We start from the raw sequence: 27,055 nt of genomic DNA, 5'->3' as shown, positions 1-27,055 counted from the left end.
TACTGTCTGCCCCCACAAGCACTTCCCTTAGCACAAGTGTGCAGCTGAGCCTTGACTCAGCCCAAAGCTCACCATGATGTCTCTTCAGCATACAGAGCCATGAGAATCTGCATCTGGGGCACTTCACATGACAGACTCTCCACAGAACAAGGCACAAAAGCCACAAAGGTATTTGTCTTTTGATACAAATTACTACACATTATTCACAAATTCAAAGAATTGTCACTGAACCAGATTCCCGGTTTTATTCTTTTTATTCTTGGAAGGAAAAAAATACCCTTCTGATGAAGCCTCAGTTTCAAATCACATTTAGACACGCAATTACTGCATTGAGTTCATTCCACAGTTTGACATCAATATCATAATCCAGTTACCTACTGCATGGCGCTTTAACTTCTGATAGCAAGTATTTTTGGTTTGAGATATTGTACTGAAGCCACCGGACAGCTGTAACTGACAGGATTATGTAAAAACAGTGGCTTATCACAAATGTCCTAACATTTTCTGATTTTAAGTACTCACTTGAGAGTGACGCAACTGCAAATATTGCCAGTGGTTTTGTTTGCCAAGGTTATATTTTGCCTTAAGTGATGCAAAAGAACACAGGCTCCATTCCTGAAATAGCTGGTCTATAAATATGATACCTTTAGATATCCAGCTGAGCCAATGAATCTTCTGCTTTCAGACTTAAATGCTGGATTATCCCATTTGGGGGAAAAAAAAAAAAAAGTTGGCATTTATGCTATTTTGCCTTACATACTTCATGACATGCGAGTGCGATTCTTCCCCATTGCTTTCACTCACAGAGAGAGAAAGCTGATGACAAACTCCTTTCTTATCCATCTGACCCAAAGCTCAATGGGCTCCTGCTGCACCAGCTCCCACCCCTCAGCCCCTTGCAGGACCTGCCTTGTTCTGGCTGTAGCCCTTCTCTGGCTTTCCTTTCCTCTGGCCCTCCAGGCACCTTCGATATCAGCTTTGCTTTTTCCTCATAATCCCAAACGCTGTGCACATCAGAAGCCTCATGCTGTAGGTTTGGAGGCATTTGAAAATGATTAAAGCATCCATCAGCCTTCCAGAGCTTAACAACCGTCATTTTGAAGGGATTCAGGGCAACGTTCCACCAGATACAGTAGAAATAACCTCATAGGAGTTTTCTGGCTTGCAAAAGCTAAATGACAAGACAAAGTCAGTGAGGACCACAGACAAAGCAAGGATTTCTGGGCCACTCTTAAGGGACATATGGATGTGACAAGAAAAAAAAAAAAACAGAAGAGAAAAAACCTCATTGGTGGAAAACCCACAATTCTCTGACAAAGGCAATTTTACAAGTACAAATACAGTTCATCCACAGATACTATTCAATCCCTACCTGAGATTCTTACAGGACAAAGTAAAAGAAAACGGAAATGAATAATGGCACAACTTCCACTGTCCACCTACTTGGGAACATTGAGTCCAGTCAAGGAGGTAAGGTTGGCTGTGGGTAAGTTTGGCCTTCCCAACCAAGGGGGACCAGGGGACTTGTGGCACACAAGTGTCCAAAGTCACAGCCCCTCCTGGCAGAAGTAACCCATTCCTGCCCCTCACCACCTCCCGCCATCACTTATATCTTGTGCCAGCATATGAACAAGCATTTATTTGCTCTTTCATAAATACGTGGCATTTTCAGGCCACCAAACCTTGCTTTCTGCAATAGGAATCTCAGAAAAAAAAAAAAGTCATACTTTCAAATAATCCCATTCTGCTCAAACACACATTGCGGGTTTTTAATAAATATGAGTGCAGCACGTCTAGCAAATCTATATTAAATCTGTGAGTTTTTAATCACACCACACTTTTGAAATGACATTTTCACAATGATGGTCAAAACACCATCTCCATCCACTTATCTTCTTAATAATCAGCAACGCTCTTTTGTCTGCTGCAAGATCTTTGTTCTTGCCCACGCAAGCCCTAGAAGTAGAAAACATGATGCAACATGCTACAAACTCCTGATCATATCCACCTGCCCTCTGGGAATGCAATAATCTGCATCTGCTGAAATTGCTCCAGTCCTGAGCAAAATGAAAACACAAAGTAAGCCAACATTTATCTATATAAGAAAAACTTCAAAAAAAAAAAAGAAAATCAAGATCTCCCATCTCATATCCCGGGATCCACAGAGGTTCCACATCAAATTTTCACGGCGCTGAAAAACAGCAGCTCTGCTTAAAGGCAGTACTGTTACAATAAGTACTCATCACCTCTGGAAAAAACTCCTTAACTTCGTCTCACAGCGTCTAAACAATGTCGTCTTCAGCTCAGAGGAAGTGTGTATTTTTTCCATTTAACATAATAAGGGATGCCAGTTTCTAAAGCTTTTACATTGTGGCACTGAACTACGACCTTTGATTTTGTCCTTTTTTCTTCACATACCTTTTTTTTACGGTCCTACATGAGCACAGAGGTCTTTTCTTCCTAATTAAAGCCCACCTTCACTCATACAGCACTGAGCTCTTCTACAAGTTCCTCACAAACTGTTACCCACAGACATTTCTTTGTCCTCAGTTAAAGAACCTCATTCATCTCCTTGCAAAGGTTTCAGACTTTCAGGATACTGAACAGAAGACAAGAACTTCCAGAAGGCACATAACACTTTCTATTGGTTTTGTTCATTTTAAACCTAATCTGTATGTGACTCTGACCCAATCTCGATAGATACTCACATGCTAAATAGCTACCTGTAGTATTCCAGTGCTGCCTATAAAATACAACAAAGTTTTAAATCTTAACATAAAAATGTTTAAAATAAAGGAAAATTAAGTACTTATAGGGAATGTTTCTATCTCCACCAAGTACAAGAGGAGCTCGGGAATACAAAGCTGTCAACACCCCACACTGGTATTGCAGAGCTCCAGGACTAAGCAAGATGAAATCTATACTCCAACTGTCCCATTATTGGTCCAATAAACAGGATCCAAAGGCACTACAGAGATGTTGCATATAGCTGTGTTACATTACCTGGTTTAATTTGCTTAATCTTAAACACAAAGACATGGCAAGGATCAGAAGAACTATTAGTGAAAACAAGGCATGCTGAATCACTAGACCTAAAACCAAAGGAGATTAAAGTGATTAGAATGGTACCAAACCCATTAGAACTGGGCAAGAAATCCACCAGAAAGCTGTGCAAATTGAGGAGGTTGTCTAAATGATTCTCAGGGGAAAGAGAATTTTGGGACAGAACAGAGACAATGTGGGAACCATGTGAAATTGATTATGAGATTTAAGTGGATTAGAGTAACACCCAATACTCACTATGGGACATTTAAGGGAAGTAACAATAGTGAGTGAATGGGGAGACAAGTGAGAGTGTGTAGAAGTCCATGCCCAGGGCTCCCCTGAGCACACAGACCACAAACACCACCTGCAGAATTCTGAACATCCTCCACCTGATTCCAAAACACAGACTTTTCCTTGGAATGTTAAGAGAAGGTGCCCCATTTGAATATATTTGATGACCAGACTAAGATCTCTGCGCAATAACACACTCGCTGAATTTGGAAAAGAAAAAATCATATCCAAATGTAATAGCCTCTGAGTACTTTGCTATCTTCAAAATTTCTTTTTTCAGTACAGTGTTGATACAGTCTCTCTGGTAACTGTCTTAGCTGACACTGATCCTTCCAGTAGCTCCACTTGGGGGCCTGTCTGAAACCAACAGCGCAGAAAGGACTCTGAACATAAAGAGATGCTTTGGACACAGCTCTGCCATGCAGCAGAATTCCACGCTGTCACACCCTGCGACAAAGCTAACTTCAAACTGAAAGCTCTCCAGCTACATTCAGAGTTTTGCACCACAGCTAGTGAACTCCACGTGGTAGGGCTTGTTCACACCAGAAGTTAACATGACTTCGTAAATTAAAAACCAACTACATCAACTCAACCTGAACAGTCATGGCTGGAAAATTCTAATTCCAGAAAATCAGACTGATTTTGCAAATTGTTCAAGACTTGACTACAGCTGTTTCACAAACCGTACTGTGGATCACACATTCTCCCTCAATTTTCTCAATGTTTCAGGAAGGAAATAACTATTTGGCACAGAGCACACTGTATTAGTACAGCAGGCACTCAGCCAGCATCAGTCTATTCCCTGATCTGTTCCACTGCTTCTCATCATCCTACTTATAGCTCTTCAGATCTGCTTTTCTTCCTGCATTGCCCCATAAGGTAGGAGATTCAGAGAGTAAAGGATACATTATGGCCTCTTATCACCAAGCAGCCATCACTTTATCATGATGATCCAGGAACCTTGCCCAAACAGTGTCGGAAGAAACAAGTGAAAGAGTAAAAACTACAAACACCTATGGATGCAAGGACCAGTAGGTATATGAAAGAAAAACAAGCACTCAAAATGGTAATTTCAAAGAGGAAAAAAAACTTAAGTTATTATAATTGAATTCATAAATTACTTTTTGTATGTAAACTCAGAGGGTTGGCAGAAATGCAGTTACTGACCGCACACAGCAGTAGGGCTGGACACAGCAGTACACAGTAGTAAAGGGCTGGAAAGGCTTTTGCATGGAAAATGCTAAGCAACATTTGTGCCCACTAAATATCTCACATTTCTGCAAGAGGGTTTCAGAGTAAAAGACTCAGTAAATTCCAGAAGTTTCCTGAGTACCCTGGTAACTCCAGCAGAAAGTCAAATCTGCTTCATTGGAAAAGAGGCAAAGCGTTTCCCAGTCAAAACAAACAAGCAAACAAAAACCTCCAGGCTACTGGTACCGTGGGGAATGTAAAGCTTTTATTTTTTTAATAGAAACTTCAAATATGAGACTTATTTTAAGTCTCATCTAAAGTTTGCCTGTTACAAATCTGTGCCATCTTTCACCTACATTTTGAAAGTTTTAATTAAGATGAAAAGATTTATGCAACTATGCTCTTATTAACATTAGTAACTTTAACAGTCTTTGAAGTTTTGTCAAGTCATATAGCAATAATTAAGAGCAGAACAAAACAACACCTGTTTTTAGAGAGGTCCTTTTATCTAAAAGGGAAACAATATATTGTGCCGCAATAAATACGAAGCAGAATATTTGCCGGTTGGAATAATCAAGATCTACTTCACTGCATTAAGGTCACTTGTTTATTTGACTAGGTTTCTGTTAAAAATCTGCCTGAGGACAACTGGTTTTTATGGTTCTAATATGAGGAACAGTTACTTGCCTCTCAAAAATCTGTATCAATTTCACTCTTCTTTTGCAGTAATGGTATCAGAGGGTAGGTGTTGAACTACTGATATCCTACACCAGTGATCAAGCTATCTGCTTCTATGAGAAGGGTCAAGCTCCACTGAAATACAGAGTTAGGGCAGTAACATCAGACCGGTAATAAACGATTCCAGGGCCAATTCTTACAACCAGCCAATGCAGGCAATGACTTGACAAACTGGAACAAGTTTATGCTTGTAAGAAAAGCAACATCTCTGGAGCCCATATACTTGTCTTACCAATGCACATAAAGTTTTATACAGTGATTCATTCAATAGTGACATTATCTTTCATATTATCTTTCATTGTGACATTTTGTACATGTGAAAACAATTATTGCACTACTGCCACAATATGTTTCTTCTTCTCTGACACCACTGGCACAGATCCTGGTTTGCTGTGCTTACGACGGTTCAACTCCCTAGAAACAGAAAACAGAAAAATGCAGTTCAGTAGTCAGCACAAAGTTTTATCTAACAACAGCTTCCTCCTAAGCAAGCAGTGGAGACATCTTAATGTTCAAATAAAATAATAACAGTGTTGCTTTTATTAAACAAAACCAACATATCTCCTCATCTGAAAAGGAGGACTGTGCCTTCGGAAAGTACCCTTAAAAGAAAAAAATCAGGCAATTTATAATAGTTTCAAATTGACTCTTTTCTTGGGAGCACAGCTTACTTGGTTTTCACGTTAGCAGAATTTGCTGTTCAAGTTCGTAAGTCAGCTGAGAAAGATGAGTAAAACCCATCACTTTGTTTGTACTTCACCTATGAAATTAACAGTGAAGTATGCCATATTCTGCTCCAATACATGACAATGATCCACATGACTGAAAACACCCATCCTAGAGTCTGACTTTAAAAAAAAAAAAAAACAACAAAAAACACAAAACCCCCAAAACATCCCCTCCCAGACATGCTGTTCTGTTGCCATTGCAGTGGTGCATTATGTCACAGTAACAGAGCATTGTGGCTCCTTACAACATGACTTTCACTCCTGGCCCGCCAGCAAACTTCTGGGAAGCAGCCAGTCCTTGTTGATACTGGCACTTGTCCGTGTTTTTCTTACAATCAAAGGTTAATCAATCCACTGATTCATGATCTCTTTTCAGATGCTAGAAGTAGCTCATACTTGTTCCTCTTACACACTCCCATACGCTGCTGCCACAGCACTGTGGTGATGCTTTTTGTTAAAACAAAGATAAAACAAAGGTGGAAAAGGAAGACATACTTCCGACGACGAGCTTCTCTCATGATACGCTGTTCCTTGATTTGGCAGTAGATACTCTTAGGCAAGTGACGGTGTCGAGCGATGCGTTTGATCTGTGGGTGATGCTGGAATTTCTCCTTCAACTTCTGATTGTAGTTCATAGCTGCCTTCTCTCGTGGTGCAAGCTACAAGGAAAACAACACAGACAAACATATAAAAGAGCAGGGACTTAATGCCAGAATTTCTCTACAAAGCACAATTTGAACTTTTCATTCAAATGGCTTCTTTCGAGCAAGTTTTTGTGCTTACAGCCATTTAAGAATTACAGCAGATAAACATTAAAACCAACAACTTCAATGATGACTCACTGTTCAAACGTAAAACATCACAGTCTCAAAGTTCACACAAGTAACTGAACTCTCCCAGAACAAGGTTTTATGTGCTCTACACAAGGAAGAATAAAAAAGGCTGATATAGTAAAACTTTGCTCATTCTGCTGTTCTAACCCATGTAACTTCTGCTATGAAACTAAGATTTGCAGGTTATAATCACTAGTCAGTATAAATACAAATGCTGTGAATTAATTGTTTTCATGAACTGCTTTACAGACAGATCTTTATGTGGCTGAAACCTTACACGGTGCCTTGATCATTAGGAAGCACACTGTATATGAGATTTCAAGTATTAGCTTGCCTATATGGCACACAGGGCATTCCAGCTTTCACCACAGGGATAAAAATATCTTAGTATCACAATGAAATACAGGAATGCTAGTATTACCCCAAAAAAGACACAAATTGTATCCACATTTAAAATTATGCCTAAGCCACCATTAACAACACTGAAAGTGAGAGATGTCTTTCTTGCAGCTAACCTCTGGAGGACTTTCTTTTAACTAGGCATGTTTCCTCTGGTCCTACTCCTTGTTTACTATGAGGAACTGTGTGTGGTGCTTCTATTTAAAGCATGCAATGCTTCACAAGGAATAGCAGTTTCTAAGCAATTAGCTATTTCTTCTCTACTCTAGAGCTCACCCTTAGAAGTGACTTCTGACATACCGCATAAGCTCTGGATATACATTATACTCATACAATTTAGTTCAAAAATATCACTAATGGTCTGATAGCGAATACCCAAAAATATGGCTAGGCAGTTTCTCTTCTGTGACAACAAAGAAAGCAGGAATCAGATGGAGAGTTGCTCATCACTCAGAATTCTTACTCAAGAATCACAGTATTAACTCTTAACCTCCGTTTGCCCACGCCATCTTATTCACAGATGGAAATCCTTCTGCTTTACTTACATTGATCACAACCTCTCTAATTGCAGGTGAGTAAATCCCACAGTTCTAACACAATAAAGCCACTCTCTCTAGCAAAATTCACTCCAGTGAGTCAGCCTCAAGAGTTGGTTTTCTCTCAGTAAGTCCCAGGTGTTCCCACTCTGCCAAAAACTGCCAGCATAAGCAAAAGCAAAGAGCTTTCATTTTAATTAAATTCAATTATTTTTCTTTAATTTAAGAGCAGCGAATTGCTGCTGATTTAGTGTAACTTTGGTGATTCTGCAGACAAGAGGTGAATCTGTAGATTAAAGATACATCCAGGATATCTTCTTTAGAAAATTAATATAGATTAAGCAGTGGTTATGCCCAAGTCTCTTCGCATCTTTACATGAAATATAGCTTTTAGAAATGCACCTAGCTGGTGTCTCAGCATTCCATTACTGAATGTCAATGCCTAATACACCTGGCTATGCATCTACATGATGACTAAAAGAAAACAAAGGTAAAAACCCCGTGTTACTGACAAGTTTCTATTCGCCAAAAATACTGGCAAGCCAAGAAAGCAGACTGAAGTAAGGTGCCAAATTCCAATTTCTCTCATGCAAAGGCCATCCTGGACAGTTGACGAAAACACCATTACTTCCCATACTGCTTTGAGCTGAGGAAGATGCCATGAAGGCAGCAACACAAGGTAGTGGGATTCGAGATTTTACAGGGCTTAGGACACTCTGTAGAGTATAAAAAATACTGGGATTTCTATATCATGAGTGAAAGACACGCTCAGATGGCTTACAACTCTTTTTCCATATATCCTGAGGTGAACATCCAATTCCCCTCCTGTATGAAGAAATCAGAAATCACATGTGTATGCAAGGCAACTGATTTGTGCTGCTACAAGAGCACTGCTATGCAGCAAACACGATGAAAAGAGGAAGAGCCCTAAAAGTACGAGCTGCCAGCAATAGGAAAATAGGTGCTTCAGTAAACTATGCCCTCTCTTCTCTCTCCAGATGACAGAGGCTGGTTATTTCCTGACCCCTCCATGCAGAAGGAAGGTAAGCATTTTTCCAGAGCCCTGACTGCAGAGCTAAAATCACCTTTAACAAATCATACTCTTTTAAGTCTGTGCATTTATACCACTCGGTATTTAAAAACTCTGCGCTATCAGTCTCCTCTAATTCTGCAGGGGAAAGGAAATTGCTGTTTATCTATCCCGTCCAGGCTGTCCTTCTAAGTTAGGGCAGATAGAGCACAGATGAAACATTTTTAGAATGCAAACATATCCCAGCAATTCTCCACACTGTAGCTATTTAGTTATTTATAATTTCTCCACTGCCCTGATGCAAATACTCTTCTAAATTGATTGCTGTGAAGTTTATTACTCATTATTTCCTTGAATCAAAACCTTACAGTTTCTTAACACCTAAACGGACAACAGAAAAGAAAGGTAACGTAGAAGTGAAGAGCACAGAACCGTAGCTTGAGGTGCACATGTGCACTGAATCATAAAGGAAAATCACTCTGAAGAGAATGCCTTGTCACACAATATCTGGTGCTGTGTGTTATCAGCCCCATCTCACAAAACAGAACCGTACACCAGAGGGAGACTGAAAGGATATACGATTCCTTGGACTGTTTTGATGCTCTCCTGCTTATGCTCATTGCTAGACCAAAACCAAGACTTGTAATTGTACTTTCTCCAAACTTATTCAGCCCTTACTTGAAAGCTGTTATTTCTGCATCTTGTAAGAATGCATGAAACCTCTGTTCTACTTTTGTTACATTCAGTTCTTATGCTAGTTTTACACTTACTGAGATACAAATCATTCCCAAGCACCAAGTTTTCTTCTCCAATGGCCCAGCACTGTCTAATCCTCAGCTATTTTACTAATTGAAACTTACTCTATCACTGCTTTTCCAGCCTTCTTGCTAGGATCTTCGTAACTCTTTTCCTCCAACCCAAAGGTATACCCCTTTTCAGAAATCCCAACCCTCTCCAAGACTTCAGGCACAAGAGCCTCACATAACCAACACATTTTATGTACAGTATTGGAACAGTTTGCAGTACCCTAAAACTCTTGTTAAATTGGGTCTTTCAATTCAGGACATGCAGAGCTAGATGGTTACTGCTTTAGAAATAAAACCTGTGAAGTCCTATTTGCCTTCACACTGTTAATAGGAAAACAAAAAACAAAAGCAATATTGATAAAATAATAATAATAAAAATATTGCAGATTATTTTAAAGCAACGTCTGCAATTGCCTCAACAGAAAGATTTGGGTTTGTTACCCTTGCATAAAAACTCATGCAGACTTCATTGTCAGTGGAGTGGAGACAGCATGCCTCTGGCTCCGGAAGAGACTTGGATTCTAACTTCAATGTTTCACTGATTTTAAATAATGAGTGCAATGCCAAATACATTAAAAACCAAAAGGAACATGCATGTCAGAACTGATGACTGCTAGGGTAGCCACTGTTCAGAAAGTACAACTCTCCAACTGGATTAATGTTCATCAGTCACAACCCAAATACCATATTCAGTCTAACTCCCTCGTTTCAGCACTGCGAGGTTCCAAGAAAGAATAAGCACCCAAACAAAACAATGTTGGATGATTACCATTTTTGTTTCTCCTGCAGGATGTTGGTTGCCATCTCCTCACACCCCAAAAAAATCCATCTCAAAATACAATGTATTCAAGATGCTGGCGCTGTATCAGAAATACAGTGACCTTTGGATGAGTCATTCAATCAAATCTTCTCAGCTAAGAAAAACAGCAGACCAAGCAACTAAGCATTTAAGACACATTCTGACACTTCCGACAGAATTACTGAACGTTCAGCTTGAATATTTGAAATGTTCAAAAAATAGGCACAGACTATGGAAGAACTGGACATTTATAAACTGAGCAAGCACATGTCCATGAAGATAAGAACACCAGTCCTCCAACAAACAAAGAGCAGGTGCCAAAGAAAGACCCTGGAATCTGATAAATAACACCTTTAACACCATTAACACCTGCAACACTGAAAGTCAGGAACAACCAAGCTAGATGGACAAGGATTAATACTGTTGCCTGCATCCAACTGATAGTCCAAAGTTACATCCGAGAAAGCGATAAGCCATAAAGACTCCACCCTAAGTCTTCACACCAATAATTAATCTCTGAACACATGAAAAATAAAATTTCATAGTGCTTCCATGCATTTTTACAGCAGCTATAGCAGCTCCAGACAGTAACTACTTCAATATTCAAAATTCTCTAACTTGTTAAATTCAAGGCTTCAGCAACATGATTGAGCATGCTTCCACACAAGATATGGGCCTGTGAAACATTATCACTTTTTACTATAACAATTTTTGCAAGTTCATTAGTGTCATCCATCTGACATGAGAGCAGTTCTACATAATCTCTGTCCCTTAGAAGTCTTTCTGAATAGTTTTGCTTTCTTAAAGTGTCTTTCGATATTGCAAGGTAACAAACTGTGTATTCTAAACGATGGGATGACTTCAGTTTCAGATAATTAAAAACTAAAAAGGAAAAAAAGGAAAAAACATGCAACTTGTCCTACACATTACAGATAACTACTGACTTTGTTATCGCAGCAGTTGAAGGCCGGAGATTTGTCAGAAGTGCGTATAAACCCCTAAATATGCAAACTAAAAAGCTATATTCATGTGATCCCACATAAGCAGAACTGAACCCTACACACAGCCTCCCCCAGAGCTATGTCAACCAGCAGTGATGTACGTAAAAACAGAGAAAGCCACGTACAGCCTTTTATGTGTAGGATTCGCAGTCAGGTCAAAGAACACGAGCATTAACGTGCAGAACAGACCCAGCACCTGACAGTCAAAAACCAGCAGTACCTCTTTTAGACTCATCCATAGCCAGTTCTCACTGATGCAAACACTACAGAAGAGGGCAGAATGTCATTTACTCGAGTACTTGGACAATAGCAGTGTAGTCCTTTTGGTACATAATATTCCTGTGATGCAGAAGTCCCTGGAAGCGTTCAAGAAACATTTAGATGTTGTACTGAGGGATGTGGTTTAAGTGGGAAATACTGGTGATGTGTGGACAGTTAGACTGGAGGATCTTAGAGGTCTTTTCCAGCCCTGGTGATTCTCTGATTCTAAGCAGTCAGTTCTGCACATGCTTCTAAGAGCAAAGCATCCTCATTCTTCCATAGAAAGGAACCAATGTTATCTAGTAGTCAATAGATTTAATTTTTTGTTTTTATTTTAAAATATAAGCAATCATTCTATACAAAAATACTATTTTGACATTCTTCTTACCCACTTGTCCATCACAAAAAGGTTACAGAATAAAGATGCGTGGTAAAAATACCACAGATTATTCTGTTCTGGAACAGCATGTTAGAGAGACAGAATGGTCCTTCTGCATTAAATATGAAGGCTGATTAACGAGATAAAACTTCAGCTAATCCCTGTAAAAAGGTGAAAAGGGTGTTCCTGTGAGCCTACACATACACCAACAGAAAAACAGGTAACACGTCTGCACAATACTGCACCATCTAAGCAAATTCAACACAAAACTCATATCAGCAAGTCCAGAACAAGCTCTGCAAAGCCCTTGAGAGTCACAAGTACAGGGCTGATATTTATTTACATGTTAAATATTTTACTAAAGCACTACTTGGAAAAATCCCAAGAATCAGCCCAGAACAGGAAAAAATATAGCATCCCAAACAGAGTTAGTCCATTAAAGAAATCCAACTTGAATGTAACAGCCTGTAGCCACAAATGCCGTATAGAGTACAAAGGCAAAAAAAAAAAAAGCCTTTTCCCCATGGCTTTATAGCAAGCATGAGAAAAATAACAAGCATTCTGAATGCCTATGTTGAGCTATGGCTAAAGACATGCCAGTCATTTCAGCTGTGCTGCTCCATATGCAGTCTTCCCCAGTGCACAGCAGCTCATGGCCTTCCCCATTCCACACTGCAGCCCCAGCACTCTCAGCAGTCCCACTGACCCACCACCTCTCGCAGATTCACTTCCCTCCCTGCAGACATTATCACTTCAACATTCCTTCCACATGAACAGCACTATGAAACAGATCTGTCCCTTTAACAGTACAATATTCTTCCCTGAATTCCAGCTTCCCTCTCCTCCCCCCTCAGTCTTTCACAAGATCAAGTAGGAATTCCTCCAAGAATTACTTGACAGTTTTGCTTTTTCTGATGAGCTCAGAAAATGCAATGTAAGCACCCCCAAGGTACCCTAACAATATAAAGCTACGTGAAGCATTACTTCCAGTGGACAAAGCATCACATTCATCCTCTAAAGTCAATACTCAGTACTTTAATTCAGCTGTGTGGATGAATACATGCAAGTAGTAACTGTAATAGAACATTTTGGCCTCGTCTACTAAAAACCACTTGAACAAGCGTAACTGAAAAGATATGCAATTAATTACACTGAAGTCTGCTCTTACAAGGAAGGCTTCAACCAAACTGACTATATTGTATTAAACAGACTTCAGTCTAGCTCACCCACTTTATATTTGAGAGCTACATAAGCTAATGACCACCTCAGTTATGCTCTGTAAAACAGTTTACTTGCAGCAATGCATATGCTTATCTTGGCAAGAACTGGACATGAATCAGTCAGGTCAAAATGTTTATAAGCAGTAACCTTCAGCTTCAGTAGACACAATTACATATAGCAAACTCAAATGTATTGCTTTCAGTGCAGACCTATGAATGCTCACCTGTAGCATCAAGAAAAAAACTTTAGTTAGAACTCATTATTACTGTTAAAATTAAACAAGATGAAAATTACCTTGTATAGCAATAAAAATGCATTTAATCTTACTAAAAGCCACAGTAAACACAAAGAGCTGTATTGCACACATTAGTTTTCAAACTAAATACAAGTGTCAGGCTACAGTTTTACATTTTCTCTTTAGAAATAAAATGTTAGAAGCTGAACAGGCTAACCAGCTGTCATAACAAGAAAACCCACCCTAAAACATCCCGCCTTGTGATAACAGAAAGCAAGAAACGAGTCTCTTACCACTCCCAGTTTTTCAGAAGCATTGGCCTTCCACAGACGAATATTCATCTCATCTGAGCCACACAGAATATATCTGCTATCTGAGGTCCATTTTACAGTGATGACGTGCTGCATTCGCTTTGTATGATACACCTCTCTAAAGTAAAGAGAAACATTTTAAAATGTTTTATTATCTCTCTTCCTACCAACATGGCCTTGCAAACAGCAGTTTTCCGTTCAAGGAAACATATTTTTACTCTTTGTTTTTAAATACTCAGTATCACCCACTACTACCCACCCCTATGGCTCATCAGCCACACACTGCAGCTGAGACCATACTCTTTCCTCTACCCAGTTATTTTTAAAAGTAAAATCCAAGTAGTAACAGAAGAGAAATATAAAAACAATATTCAGGAGCTGTGAAAAACTAGTCTGAGCTTGATCTGGGTAGCGAGCGTGAGAGAAACATATAATCAATATATCACCTTAAGTAAGATTTAATAACCTTAACCATCACTTTAATTCACACCCAAGTGATGCTCTACACTACAGGCACACTGCAAAGGACTGAGCACAAGTACCTTCAGAAAACGCCGATGCTTACATCAGGTTTTACTGACATTAAGGTTTAATACTGTGTAAGCACATATGAATTTTCATAATCATTCCTGTCTTTACTCTCATTTTACTATTTGGCTCAGTAATGCACCTTTTTCATTCACCTTTGAGGAATTCAGTATTTTTCCCTTCCTTCCTGGATTTTCAGCCTTTGCCTCTTCTCTTGCTGTCACCACAACTTACTAAATTCCGTTTTTAGAGAAAGGAAAAACACAAAAGAAGATGGCCGAATAACCTGGATATGTCATTTAAGAAAACCTCACACAGACATCAGGTTCCATTTACCGGGCACTTACTGAATGTAAATCAACTTCCTAACATATATTATTTCTCATGGCTATTCAACTTCCTCACTTTTTTTTTTTTTTTAATACAAAGCAGTGGAAGTTAGGAGATTCAATTTCAGACTGGTGGGAGATCAAAAGTCTGAGGGAAGAGGACCCAGTCAGGCTTCTTGCTCACAGATACCCTTAAGTGCCCCCTGTTTTCCAAGAGGGATCAGACATTCTGTTTGGAGATCTTTCGCCACTCCATAGGATTTATTTCAACTATGCAGCTCCCAAAAAGTACAGCTTTTATCAAATTTTAAGTGTCCCAGAATGCCCCAGTCAGCTTATACAAGGCTAAGCTCTTCATTTGTAAGGCTCTTCCCCACTAGGATTTACCACAGTCAAAGAGAGAAAAGGAGAGAAAGAGAAAATGAAACAGGGAAAAAGAATGAGAAAGAGGAAACATTTCTTCCTTATTAACAATCTGCTGTAATGTGGAATAAAGCCTTTCACTCTCTTGCTGCTGCATTATGGGATCTGTTCACTTCTTTCAATGATGTGATTTAACTTTGCCTATCACCCCTTTTGTGAACGTTCCACAGCATAGAAAATCTGAGGAGCACAGACTTTAACCATGATGTTTAATAATACAAGAGTAGGAGAAATAAGTATAAAAAAAAGAACAGAGACTCCAACAAAGTAACTACAATGCCTAACTATATTTAAAATAATATTGCAAGGCAGGAAAATTAAAACTACTTGAAGATCAGTTATAAAGGAAAATAAAAACATCCCCTCTCAGTCTCTAATGAGGTACAGGAGCATATCGACACATTAAATAATGCATACAAAACTACATAAATCCATAATAAAAATACAGTCCTCCCAATTAATATTCAACACTCCCCATCCACTCTAAACCACCTGCAACTTAAACCATCCTGGGGACAAGGTGAAGGGGGGGAGGCAGTGGAAGGAAAGTAAAAGAAAAAGAATGAAGGAAGGGAAAAAAAACCCAAAAGGCTGACAGAGAATAATGAAGGTAGGTTTATGAAGAACAAACGATACCAGATCAACCTGATAACTCGCTCTGACTTTCATCAAATTGAATCTGTTGTCTCCATTATTTTCTATTTCAATCTGAACTTCAGCAAAATATTTAAAACATTGCTTTATGAAATATCACATGAAAATCTAATTCAAACTGAACTGTATTCACAACATTGTCATATGACTCAAAGCCTGGTTAACAAAGTATGAATGCTATGTACTGAAGTGTATGGAATTCGATTACAAAAATGTTCCATACTGATCCTTGGCAATCCATATGACAGTGATTTTCACAATGTCTTTACTAATCATCCATACAGCACGAAGACAGTACTGGAAAACCAAATGCTACAATATTGTAAGGCACTGTGAACTTTGGTGGTGACACATAGAGAACAAAGTGACCTATAAACATTGTAGACAGATATACAGGGAGAGAAAAGGAGATTGATCTTGGTAAAAAAAAAAAAAAAAAAGAAGAGCACGCATAAGAACAGTAATTCAGAGCTGATGCTTCAGTTTCTTGGAAAGCTGTCATGGAAAAAAAAGTACAAATTTGTAGACTATGCACAGTGGAAAAGATGAATTTAGTATGCAGTAAGTGATATCACACGTTGCAATGGAAGAAAGCCTTCTACATAAGTAGCTAATGCTCTCTTAGACCTCCGCTCTCTTAGACCTCCACCCTGGATACTTTTGCAGCAGAAAACAAACAAAAAACAGAAGAAAAAAGCTAAATATAACATAATTCAGAAATTGTACCCATAGGACTCCACTGTAATTTTAATACAAAATAGCTCAAGCACTGTTACTTGTTAAATACAAGTTCCACTCTAAGACACACTCCAGAATTAGCTGTTGGTTACGTGACCTGCTGTATACATGTCAAGTTGTATATAGAAGGCAGCTTAACATCCACAGCAAGGGAATTCCTCAGTGAAGATGGGAATTAAGAACTTTTGAGGATTATTGAGGGAGGTCACTGGGGTGCAGGAGAGCAAGACAGAGAGTTGTAAAGTCACTCACCTGCTGTGACCTTTGTCCACAGGAAAAATGCGGACAGACTTATCGAAGCTGGCGGAAACAAATTCTTTCCCAGTGGGTGAATAATCCACATCAAGAACAGCAGACACGTGATCCATATGCACCATCACTGGTGATGTAAGGAAGCGCATATCAAAAGTATATAAGCTGTAAGATAAACATATCAACAGCTTAATATCCAAACTCCAAAGCGAATGGTTCATTTTTGCTTAACAGCTGCTTTAATCATACACAAATCAAACCTGAAGAGGGATTGAACCGCAGAGAGAATTCTTTAAACCCGCAAGCAAGAAATGAAAGGAAAAATGATGCAGTGCATAGAGCCTGAAAAAAAGCTTACTAACCAGAGGCTTTAGTTACTGAACCAGACCTTGGTTTTTTGCTCACCCTCAAGTAACAGAGATCTCCACCACTCCCTACAGCACCCATTCCTGGGCCACTGACTTGGCCTATTTCTCCAACTACCACGCTGTCTTTCTTAGCTCCCTCCTCAGATATATCATGTGAACTTGGGCAAGCACTTCTCAATCAGTTATCCTCATTATGGCGCGCCCATCAACTTCTAGGTTTCTAGATTTTCCCATATTTGAATCTCCTAGTAATTCAATGTCTGTTGTGAAATTCCCATTTGGTTGGCACCCTCTCCTATAGCCTAGTTGTCTTTGTATCAGACAACCACTGACTGTAGGAATCCAAGTAAAGCTTGGTCCTCCATCATGAAGAGACACTATGTCAGCAGAGCTGAAGACCTGCACCATGTACATTGCCTGTAAAAATGAAAATGAACATAGCTGCTGGACCACAGCTGGTTTGCTGCTAAGCACTTCAGAGCTCAGGCAAAACAGCCGAGGCTTACCTGTATTCCTGTGAATCAACAAAACCTGCTGATACATAGTAAGGTGTAATAACTGCATACATCATTTGTTTGCCCAGTACCAATAAATAAAGGTGCTTTACAGACAAAGCATTTAATGAAATTAGTTTTAAGTGTACTATTTGGTAGAACTACTATATTAAAATTCTTTAATTTAGCAGTAAGCTTTTCACCCTCCTTCCAACAGATGAATGCATAGCTGGAATTAATTCAATGTCTTTTACTCAATTACTTACTGGCAACTATACCCTCTTCTCCTGAATTCTCCAAGAAAAAGTATGCTAGCATCACATTCAAAACTCCATGAAATCATCTAACACTTGATGCATGTCGTTGATGCACGCATTTGTCACTGCATACAGTTTACAAGGGGAGAATTTCCCCTCACACGAACAGCTACCAAATTCAGCTTACTGTGAGGAAAACAACAACGTATAAACGGATTAGGTAGCCTTACCACACCACAACCAAACCAGGTGAAAAGCAATACATTCAATACAGCGTCAATCTTCAAGGTTTGGGCCAGATTCTATCTCCTTGGAAAAACAGCCTTAAGTGATAAAAAAAATCCTGTGTTCTAAAAGAAAGCAGTGATCTATTGTTAGATCACTGACTTCCTGGAAAAAAAAAAAAAGGATACAGAGCACATTTTGCAGTGGCCTAGTTTTGAAGAGGCAGCTTTTTCAATACCAGATTAGCTATTCACATGAATAGTATCGCCCAGAAGTAAAAAACAGCTCTGAGAAACTGAAAGGGTAAGTACTGCAGTCTTTGGAACCATTTCACAAAAGATTAATTTTAAGAGATGTTCTCATCAAAATAGCTGATTGGTACAATATATCAAGCTTCACAAAAGCTGGTAAGAAAATAAACACTTACATTGATTGCCTCAGACTGGACCAATATTATTTCCCTTACAGGTCCCACTGTAAATTATGCTTGCATAGGTTAAACTGCATTTTTGTAAATTGCACGGGCTGCCTGGAAGAGGCAGAGGCAGTCTACTACCAACTGTGGGGTGTTGTTTTGTGTTTTCTTTTTCTTTTTAAGTCATTGAGTTTACAGTTTGCTAGGTTACTACTTAAGTGGTTCAAGCTTACAGTTCATGTAGGTGGGTGTTTTTTAGATGTATTTTAACATGATAATAAATTACTAACAGACTGAAAAACATACCATGATCAGGATTATCAACAAGCAGGATAATAAGTAAGATATACTTACTTGTAATCTTCATTCGCTGCAGTAAAAATGAAAGCTTCCATGGGGTTCCAACACAGCGTATTTGTCCTCATGTTCAAGATAACCTGAAAGATATTTACACATTGGTACCTTGTTGTAGACAGTAAAATACTGGTTACATTTTAAAGCTTCTCGTAGCACGAGAGATAAGCAAACACTTTCTAGATACATAAGCATGGTGGACCAGTAGCAACATACTTGAGAGGATGTGTATTTAGCAGCGTTACAATTGGAACTCAGGACTTCCTACCCCTCATCGCATGACCACTGCAATTAAATTTTACTTTGCAAGTCATCTTGAAAGCAAGTAGTTTCTGGATAAATGACTGGTAAGAAGTAACATGCAAAGCTGGATCATCTTAAAAATCTCACTTCATCATATTTACAGCTACATTAATGTATATAGTTAAATACTGTATCAACAAACATACTTCAGAAATGGTTATTTCAGAGGATATTGTCGTTAATTAACGCTCTGAACCAGTATCTGCAAAGCTATTATAGCATTTTGATGTATAATTACAGATTAATTTAATTACAAACAGAACATTTTTTATAACATTGCAGCCCAGCCATAATCCTACTTGAAAATCCTGAAGTTTGGGTATTTCATGCCATGGTACTCCAAGCTCATTTCTGCTCCCACCTTACCATATCAAAAATCATAAATATACATATGTCTAACAAAATGCAGTTTTACTAATTATTAAATAATGGACACAATGTAATAGTGATGGCCTCTACTGAACCTACACAAAAATCAACGATTGTGACCCTTGAGTGTGTTCATATCCTCGTGACTCACACTTTCCATAAATCCTCACTTCCTAAGTGACGTTATTCTGCTCAGTATGAAGTCTGTACTGCAAAACACTGCTCATTTTCAGAAATTACAGACATCCAGAGCAGAATGCAGTCATCAGCTGTCTGAACCGACCTCAATTTTCAGAGCTGAATTTTACTGAAAGGATAGGCCACTGAAAAGCCTTGTGTTTACAGTAGTCTGGGCACTAGAATTGGCTCAGATTCCATTATTGTTTTTTAAATTATAAACCTTAAATATTTATTACAGAAACAAACAATATAAGAGGGTTCTTTAATCTTCCCTGTCCAAGTTTTCCAGGCACTGCAAAATGATCACAAAACTAAGTGAAACATAGCATGAGTAAAATAAGTCTTTTAAATCATAGCACAAAGTAGCTCTAATATTGCTAGGAAATCCAGCTTCTTTTCAAAAGGGGTCAGCTTTGGTCCAAGTCCCTGCTCCATGTCTTGCTTCATAATTTATTCACTCCAACTTACAGTACTCAGTTTATTGCAGCAGTGGCATTTGGAACTAACAGAGAGCCTAAGAAGGGGACCTTCTGTACAGTTCTGGCATTGTGTATGGAAACCTGGGCTGAGAGTGATTCATGTCACTGTGAAGACAGTAATAATAGCATTTCAGAACCATCTAGACGTGTAGAAGTCGCCTTCTACTTTTAAGCAATTGTAGATATGCTTAGTAATTAAATAAGAAAAAAAAGTCCTTATTAAGACAAGACCACAGTATGAAGTTCCCAAGAACTTGGCTATGAAATGTTTACACTACATACATAGAGAAGAATTTATCTCCATACAAAAGAAAGAGATTCCTCTATATGCAGAGCGAGGCTCTCTAGTGGTAGAAAGAAAAGGCCTTAGAAATTACCTTGTTTGTTTCTGGCAAGGAGAAAAAAAAAAATCACACATACAGAGAATGTAAAACAGGAACATACAGTTCTTATTGTGAAATTGCTGTCAGGTCAGGCACTTTATCAAGAATTACAATGGAGTGAGCATGACAGCCTGTCTGAATGCAGGAAAAGGCTCTTCTAAGTCTGCATGGTTTAATTTCAAAATTTACTCAAACTCAGTTAAGAGACTCAACATTAAAGATGAAAACTCAGTGAGATCACAGTTCAGAGCTTTGTTTTCTCTACCTTCAGCACTACTTGGACTACTTCATATTCGGTATGATTATTCCTGCCATAAGCTTCTGTTAAAACTAAGAGAACGTACCTTCTTCAATGGAGTTGATTGTCTCATATCGTACAGCACAATGTTTCTGTCAGAGGCACAGCTGCCCAAAAGGTACGTCTGAATAAACAAATAAATAAATGATCAGTGTGTATTGTCTCCTAAAAATTTCTAGAGTGTAAGCAACAACTTATATTAGATATCTATTTCACTGAGCTGGTAGTCAGATAGCAGTTCCTTTTAATCATGTAAAGACATTACCATTGTTGGTGTGCAGCTAATTACGAACACTTCAAATAGCTTTTCCAGTAAATTTCAGAATCCACCCAGCCCTCTTGATAAGTAACACACTTTCTCACAGACCTGACTTCAACTACCAGTGCAGCCAGCCTCAGCTCTCCAGGACCTGCTGCAGAAGATCAGACGCTGTTGTTCTGCCACAAGAGGGAAAGTTGCTGCCACAAGGAAGTGCCACAGATGAAAGCTCCGCAGCCTCACAAATGCTAGGCCATGTAACTGAGATACAGATATGTATCGCTGCAGGCAGAACAGAGCCCTCCCTGCTTTTCTTTCTTCTCTCCCCCATCAACAGGATGAAAAGATAAAGAGAGAAATACGCAGTACCATCTTCTAATAGAATATGCCCATGAAAACATATGTATGCAGCCTCCTACATATGTTAAAACATGTAACAAGATTTACATTTGGAAAAAGCAGTTCATGTTAAGACAGTTCAGATCTTACACTTTTCAAGAAAAATACTGACTTCCAAAACATAACAAAGAAAATTACCTCAATTGGATTAAATTTTACACTGCTTATGCTATCAAAACCCCATGTCAGAGAGCACATGGGACTGGTCCTTTGTTCATCCCAGATGTCTACTTGCTGGCCACAGGTGGCAAAAACAGCATCTTTCCAGTGGTGATCAATTCCTGTATACACTGTCTTTCAAGGGAAAAAAAGAAAAAGCTTATAAAACCAAATGTCTAAGCATGTAAGTGTTTTCTGATCATTACATGTTACACCTGCCATGCTTTTATTCATTTATGTAACTGAGAACCAAGTTACCATTGCTGCTGGAAACTGAGTCTTACTAGGAGTATCATTATACAAAAGCCTGGTATTCTGAGCTTTTTCTGTCTGTAAAACAGAAATGCATGCATTTATTGCTAGCTTCCAATGGAGTGGGCATTAGAAGCCCATTTACGAAGCATGGCCAACTTCAAAGCAAAGGGGAATTTTAAGGGTACAAATTTTCAATCTGAAAGTGAGACATAACCACTCAACACTGAGTTTCAAGTTGTCTATTTATAAAAAGCATTCAGTATTCTTAAAATAAGTTTAACAATTGAAGGTGCTGAAGTAAACATTTATTTCTGACAAAAGCAGATGAATAATCAGAATTCTGTATTGAATGGCTGTGAGATATGGCATTAAAAGAAAATTATTTAATGACGACTTAAGCTTTAACAACACACAGCTGAAGAGAAATCGACTACAGAAAGATCTGACCAGTTCCCAGGAGAGGGATGATTAGTACAGACAGATCTAAGCAGCCTCTGCTGACATTTGAGATACTTCTCTCCAGTTACACTTAAAATAAATACAATAACATTTTGAAAGTACTTTAAAAGTGCCATTAAAAATTTTGATGCCATCACTTTGCAACACACTATGATAACAGGTGATATCAACCTATTTTTTCCACCCCCCCCCCTCCACAAGCAAGGTAAGAATTGGCTCAAATTTAATTCAAAAGAAATGTGGGAAATCAATACTCAGCTACACTACCTTCCCAAGAATTGTATGAATTGGTTCTTCTTCTTCTCCATATCCCGGGCTCTCCATTTTCCATTGCTTCACAGTTTTGTCATCACCAACCTGGAAAGAGTGAAAAAAAGATGTATGATTTAACAAAAATACATTGTTTTATCTTACCAGATGTCTGTGCAACTTAGTACAGGAAACTCTGAAAACTAGAATGGATTACCAGACTTACAAAAATAAAGCGCTCTCTCTATTCACCATTCACTTTTATACCTACAAGAAAGTTGGTTTCACTTGTCATAGTATTTCACTAAGAACTGATAAAGTACACATGCATGGTCTGGCTGGGAAAAAGTTAACATTCTTCACAATAGTCCATATGGTACCGGGCTTCGGATTCGTGTTGAGAACAGTGCTGACAGAACCAATGTTTTGGCTACTACTGAACAGCGCTTGCACTATTATTATCCTTGACACTCCCATCAGCAAGTAGGCTACAGTTAGGCAGAAGACTGCAAGAAGCCTTTGGGGAATGGGGGGAGGACAGCTGACTTGAACTGGTCAGAGGGGTATTCTGTGTTACATAACATCAGCAATAAAAACTGGGGTAGAGGAATAAGAAAAGATGAGATGTTGACTTCCAAGGTGGCTGCTGCTCATAGACTGCCTGCCTGAGGAAGCAGGGCAGCAATTTCCTTTTTGTTGCTTAAAGATTAGAACATTTAAGATTTTTAAACTAAGTTTTACTATCTAAACGCTGTACCCCAAAAAACCTCTTTGATCTAGTTGTCACTGTGGATATTTTCCAACTATTAAAGGAGATGCTTCCAGGGTTGAATAGGAGGAAAAGTAAGCTGTGAAGAGGACTAGTTATTTCAGGCTACATTTTGCAATTCTTAATCAGATGGCACCTCGAACTCCACATTGTCTTTTGGGAATCATTTGATAAGCATGTGAACTGTTACAAGGCACTCAAGTTCAGTTGTTCCAGCTGCATGTGCCTAACACTATACTTCCTCTTGCGCTACACCAACACAACCTTCTCCATCACTGTGCAGTGACTTGGGCCAGAGAAGCAGACCAAAAAAATCAGCTATGCAAGTTTAACTTCTTCTTCCCATAGTGCTACTTCTGTTTCTTCCCCCCCTCTCTCAATTTTCAGGAAGATCAATTGAAAAAAACAGATTCTAATTTGGAGCCATTAAGAATTTTCTGCTGAGACATTCCTAACATTGTAACTACTGTCCTCATAACCCGGTACCTACTTCAGAAAAGATAAATAAGTAGTAGTTAAAATAGCTCTTGTGGGAGGAGGCAAGTGATTTTTTGTCACGCTCAAAACATACACAACCTCAGTACTCTACAGTGGTAAAAAAATTAACCATATTTTATCATCACAGAACTGTCCTAATGCAAACAGGAAGACTCACTACTTTCAGACAGTTTATGTGCAACTCAATTAGATGAAGTTGATACAAATGAATAAAGCCTTACATAACCTTACTGAATGTAATTATCCAATGGAAACCATCTTGAATTAACCTACCTTTAACAACAGGCTATAGAAATATTTAGAAAAATAAACACTCATACATCTTCCAATGAATATAATATACTTGTTGCTTTAATAAAAGCTACTTTATTCAGATTGTAATTAGATGGCCACCCTCTAGCAATTATCTGGTATTTATTTCTTCCATAGTCTTGAATTATGCCTGTATCACAGCACCAAAAAGCATTTTCATCAGAAGCAATTAGCAGTTTCACAGACAAACTGAATAACCGAGTTCCAATTCTGAAGTTATTTACATTTAAGCGTTGTATGGCACAGAAGAAGTTGCCTACTGGAAAACAAACAGTGAACAGACATTAGACTGCATTAGGGAGAGACAATATACTTACAGTAAAGAATGATGTACCACAGAAACGAGCACACATGCCTCGAACAAAGCCTTCGTGGGCTTGTAAAGCACGAATACACTGTCGTTTGGTCAAGTTCCAAATTCTAACCTGTTAAAAAAGCAAAATTACTTATACATTCCCCTATTTTTGAACCAGAATTATTGCTAAGAGACAACAGCAATGACAATTTTAGCAAATACTACCTCTTTAAAGTGAAAAATACAAGGAAATAATGTCTGTACCAAAGAAAGTGTTCTCAGTCCAGTTGCTGTCGTTCATTTTATACAGATGTCCAGCTTCCTCCAATATCTCAGTTTGAGAACATTTGGGCCCATTAAGAAAAAAAGAAATGGAGGAGCTCCATTCCTACATTTCTACGTATTGTCAGCACTCAGTACTGCAGTTGCTCTACCAGCAGATAAGAAAATTGGTTTCACATAAACATACTCCCCACCTCTTCCAAAAAGTTAATCTCCCCTACACCACCGCATGATGTGCGTACATTCTATAAGAGGCAGAAAGCCACCAGCTACCCAGAATACCTCTTTAAAATATACAAACACTATCAAATGAAGTGTGTGAGAGAGTACAGAGAAGACAGGCAATCTTTTCCCCCCTGCAGCTGACTCTTAAAGTACTCTTGATTGCTATTTTCAATATTTAAAATATCAAGCAAATAAAGAGTTTTGTTTTCTTTTCCAATATGCTATACTGTTCCACAAAGTTTTCAATTGTGTGCCCCTTCCCACATCTTATCTGACTTCACGTAATCGTCTGACTGCAGCAGCTCAGGGATGTGGGTGCAAAATAGAAAAAAAAACCAATAAGAGACTGCAAATATCCACATTCACTGCTGCAGTCTGAAGAACTGTCACAGCTGCTGCCTAAAGCTGTTTGAAACTCTGTATGTGCTGGGAGGTCACAACCTACAGCTTGAAAAACACTGTCCCAGACCGGGCAAGCTGCACCTTCTGAGAGAAGGTCACATCTGAACAAAAGGTAATACCACAGCTAAACAAAAACAAAAGAAACTTAAGTAGGAAGCATTTAAAAATGGAAAAGAAGAAATGAACCTTTTCACTGAAGTTTCTAACTGCAGCTTACCTCTCCATCGCATGCTCCAGACAGCACTGTAGACAAACTCTTTGGGTGTTTGGCCATGCAATTAACTCCATCTCTGTGACCATCGAGTGAGCTTAGAAAAGGTTTTGCAAACACCCGCTCCAGCTTTGTTGCATTCAGAGCTCTGACGTACTCACGTGCAACCTCAAATGGATGCAGTGCAGGGTCATAGTTTCTTGGAACTGCAAGAAGAGTAACACCAACATCAGAAACGGGATAAGAACTGTAGGTCAAAGTGAACTGAATTAGAAAGCTTCTCCCATTGACCTCTCTCTCGGGGGGAACTTTTTGTGACACTGAGATATTTACATCCAACACGAAGGGCCACCCTGCATCTGCCTATGCCTGGCAAGAAACTTCTTTCTTCTGCCACTTCTTTCACCTGCTCCATTCTGGCTTGTGTAAAAAGGCTGAAAGCTCAACGGAGCAACTGACACCAGATCATGCACCATAAATTAACCCTTATTTCAGCCTGCTGATTTCCAAGGATATCTGACTCACACTGAAACCTCTAAAATCTGATTATATTGAAGTAGGTACCACCCTGTCATATGGCAGAGGATTTGTTTTAACAACTTACATACAAACCACATAAGGAAAATAAGGATGTGTTAGGCTTCTGTCCCAGCTGGTGACTTTAATCTTTTCCAGTGTGTTTGCTACAAAGCCACAATGAAATAATTACAAAGAGCTTCTATGTCAGCACAGCCACCTATCTCTGAATCAACCCAGTAACGAAGTACGTGCACTTTAAACTGCTGTGGGCCTACCATCCCGCTTAAGATGGGGCTTGGTTTTATGCAGCCACGACGTGCTCCTGCTCCTTCTGACAAGGGCTGCTGGCTTTACACACCTGAATTCTGACGCTAAGGAGAAGCTGTGTCTCATTTTCAACACGTTAGAAGTGAAATTGTGAGATTATACAACATCAGTTCAGACGAATATCAGCAAAGCAGAACACAGCAGGGCACGCTCATCGACCGGGCCGCAGTCGTCTAAAGAGCGCCAATAAAACCAGTAAGATTCTGTCAACTTTAGTACAGGACCTGCCACAGGATGAGGCGCCAGTAAAGAAACAGCAACAACCACAAAACGTTCCTATGAGTAACCACGCAGCACCGAGGGCGACCCACAAGAACCAGACGAGAAAGCACCGTGAAGCGCTCCCACTCCCTGAGGCCATACGAGGAGCGCGGGAGCCCCCGAGCAGCGCGTGGCGGTCCAGCCGAGAGCCGCTCTCGAGTCCTGCCCTCCTTTCATCCCTCCCTCCCCTCTCACCTCGCTGCAGATCCAGCTTTGTCTCCCGGACATAGTCATCGGGATTGCGGCTCAGCACCTTCACCCGCATCCTCGCCGCCGAGCACGCACACGGGCACGCACATCCACTTCCGCCCCGCCGACCAA

General features: G+C 39.2%; 1 protein-coding gene across 1 annotated transcript; it reads right to left on the bottom strand.

Annotated features, from left to right (window-relative positions):
* Positions 1 to 4,770: 4,770 nt before the first annotated feature.
* Positions 4,771 to 27,025, bottom strand: DCAF13 (DDB1 and CUL4 associated factor 13). The gene is made up of 11 exons (NM_001030948.2): positions 26,930 to 27,025; positions 25,634 to 25,833; positions 24,530 to 24,637; positions 22,652 to 22,741; positions 21,650 to 21,805; positions 20,900 to 20,977; positions 18,842 to 18,924; positions 16,729 to 16,893; positions 13,787 to 13,922; positions 6,489 to 6,652; positions 4,771 to 5,679 (listed from the first exon to the last, which is right to left on the bottom strand). The coding sequence occupies exons 1-11, from the start codon at positions 26,997 to 26,999 to the stop codon at positions 5,592 to 5,594; spliced, it is 1,338 nt and encodes a 445-aa protein (NP_001026119.1). The 5' UTR covers positions 27,000 to 27,025; the 3' UTR covers positions 4,771 to 5,591.
* Positions 27,026 to 27,055: the final 30 nt, after the last annotated feature.

This window comes from Gallus gallus, chromosome 2 (genome assembly GCF_016699485.2).
Source record: "Gallus gallus isolate bGalGal1 chromosome 2, bGalGal1.mat.broiler.GRCg7b, whole genome shotgun sequence".
Taxonomy (NCBI): domain Eukaryota; kingdom Metazoa; phylum Chordata; class Aves; order Galliformes; family Phasianidae; genus Gallus; species Gallus gallus.
The sequence above is the reverse complement of the archived record's forward strand: the minus strand, read 5'-3'. Positions and strand labels throughout refer to the sequence as shown.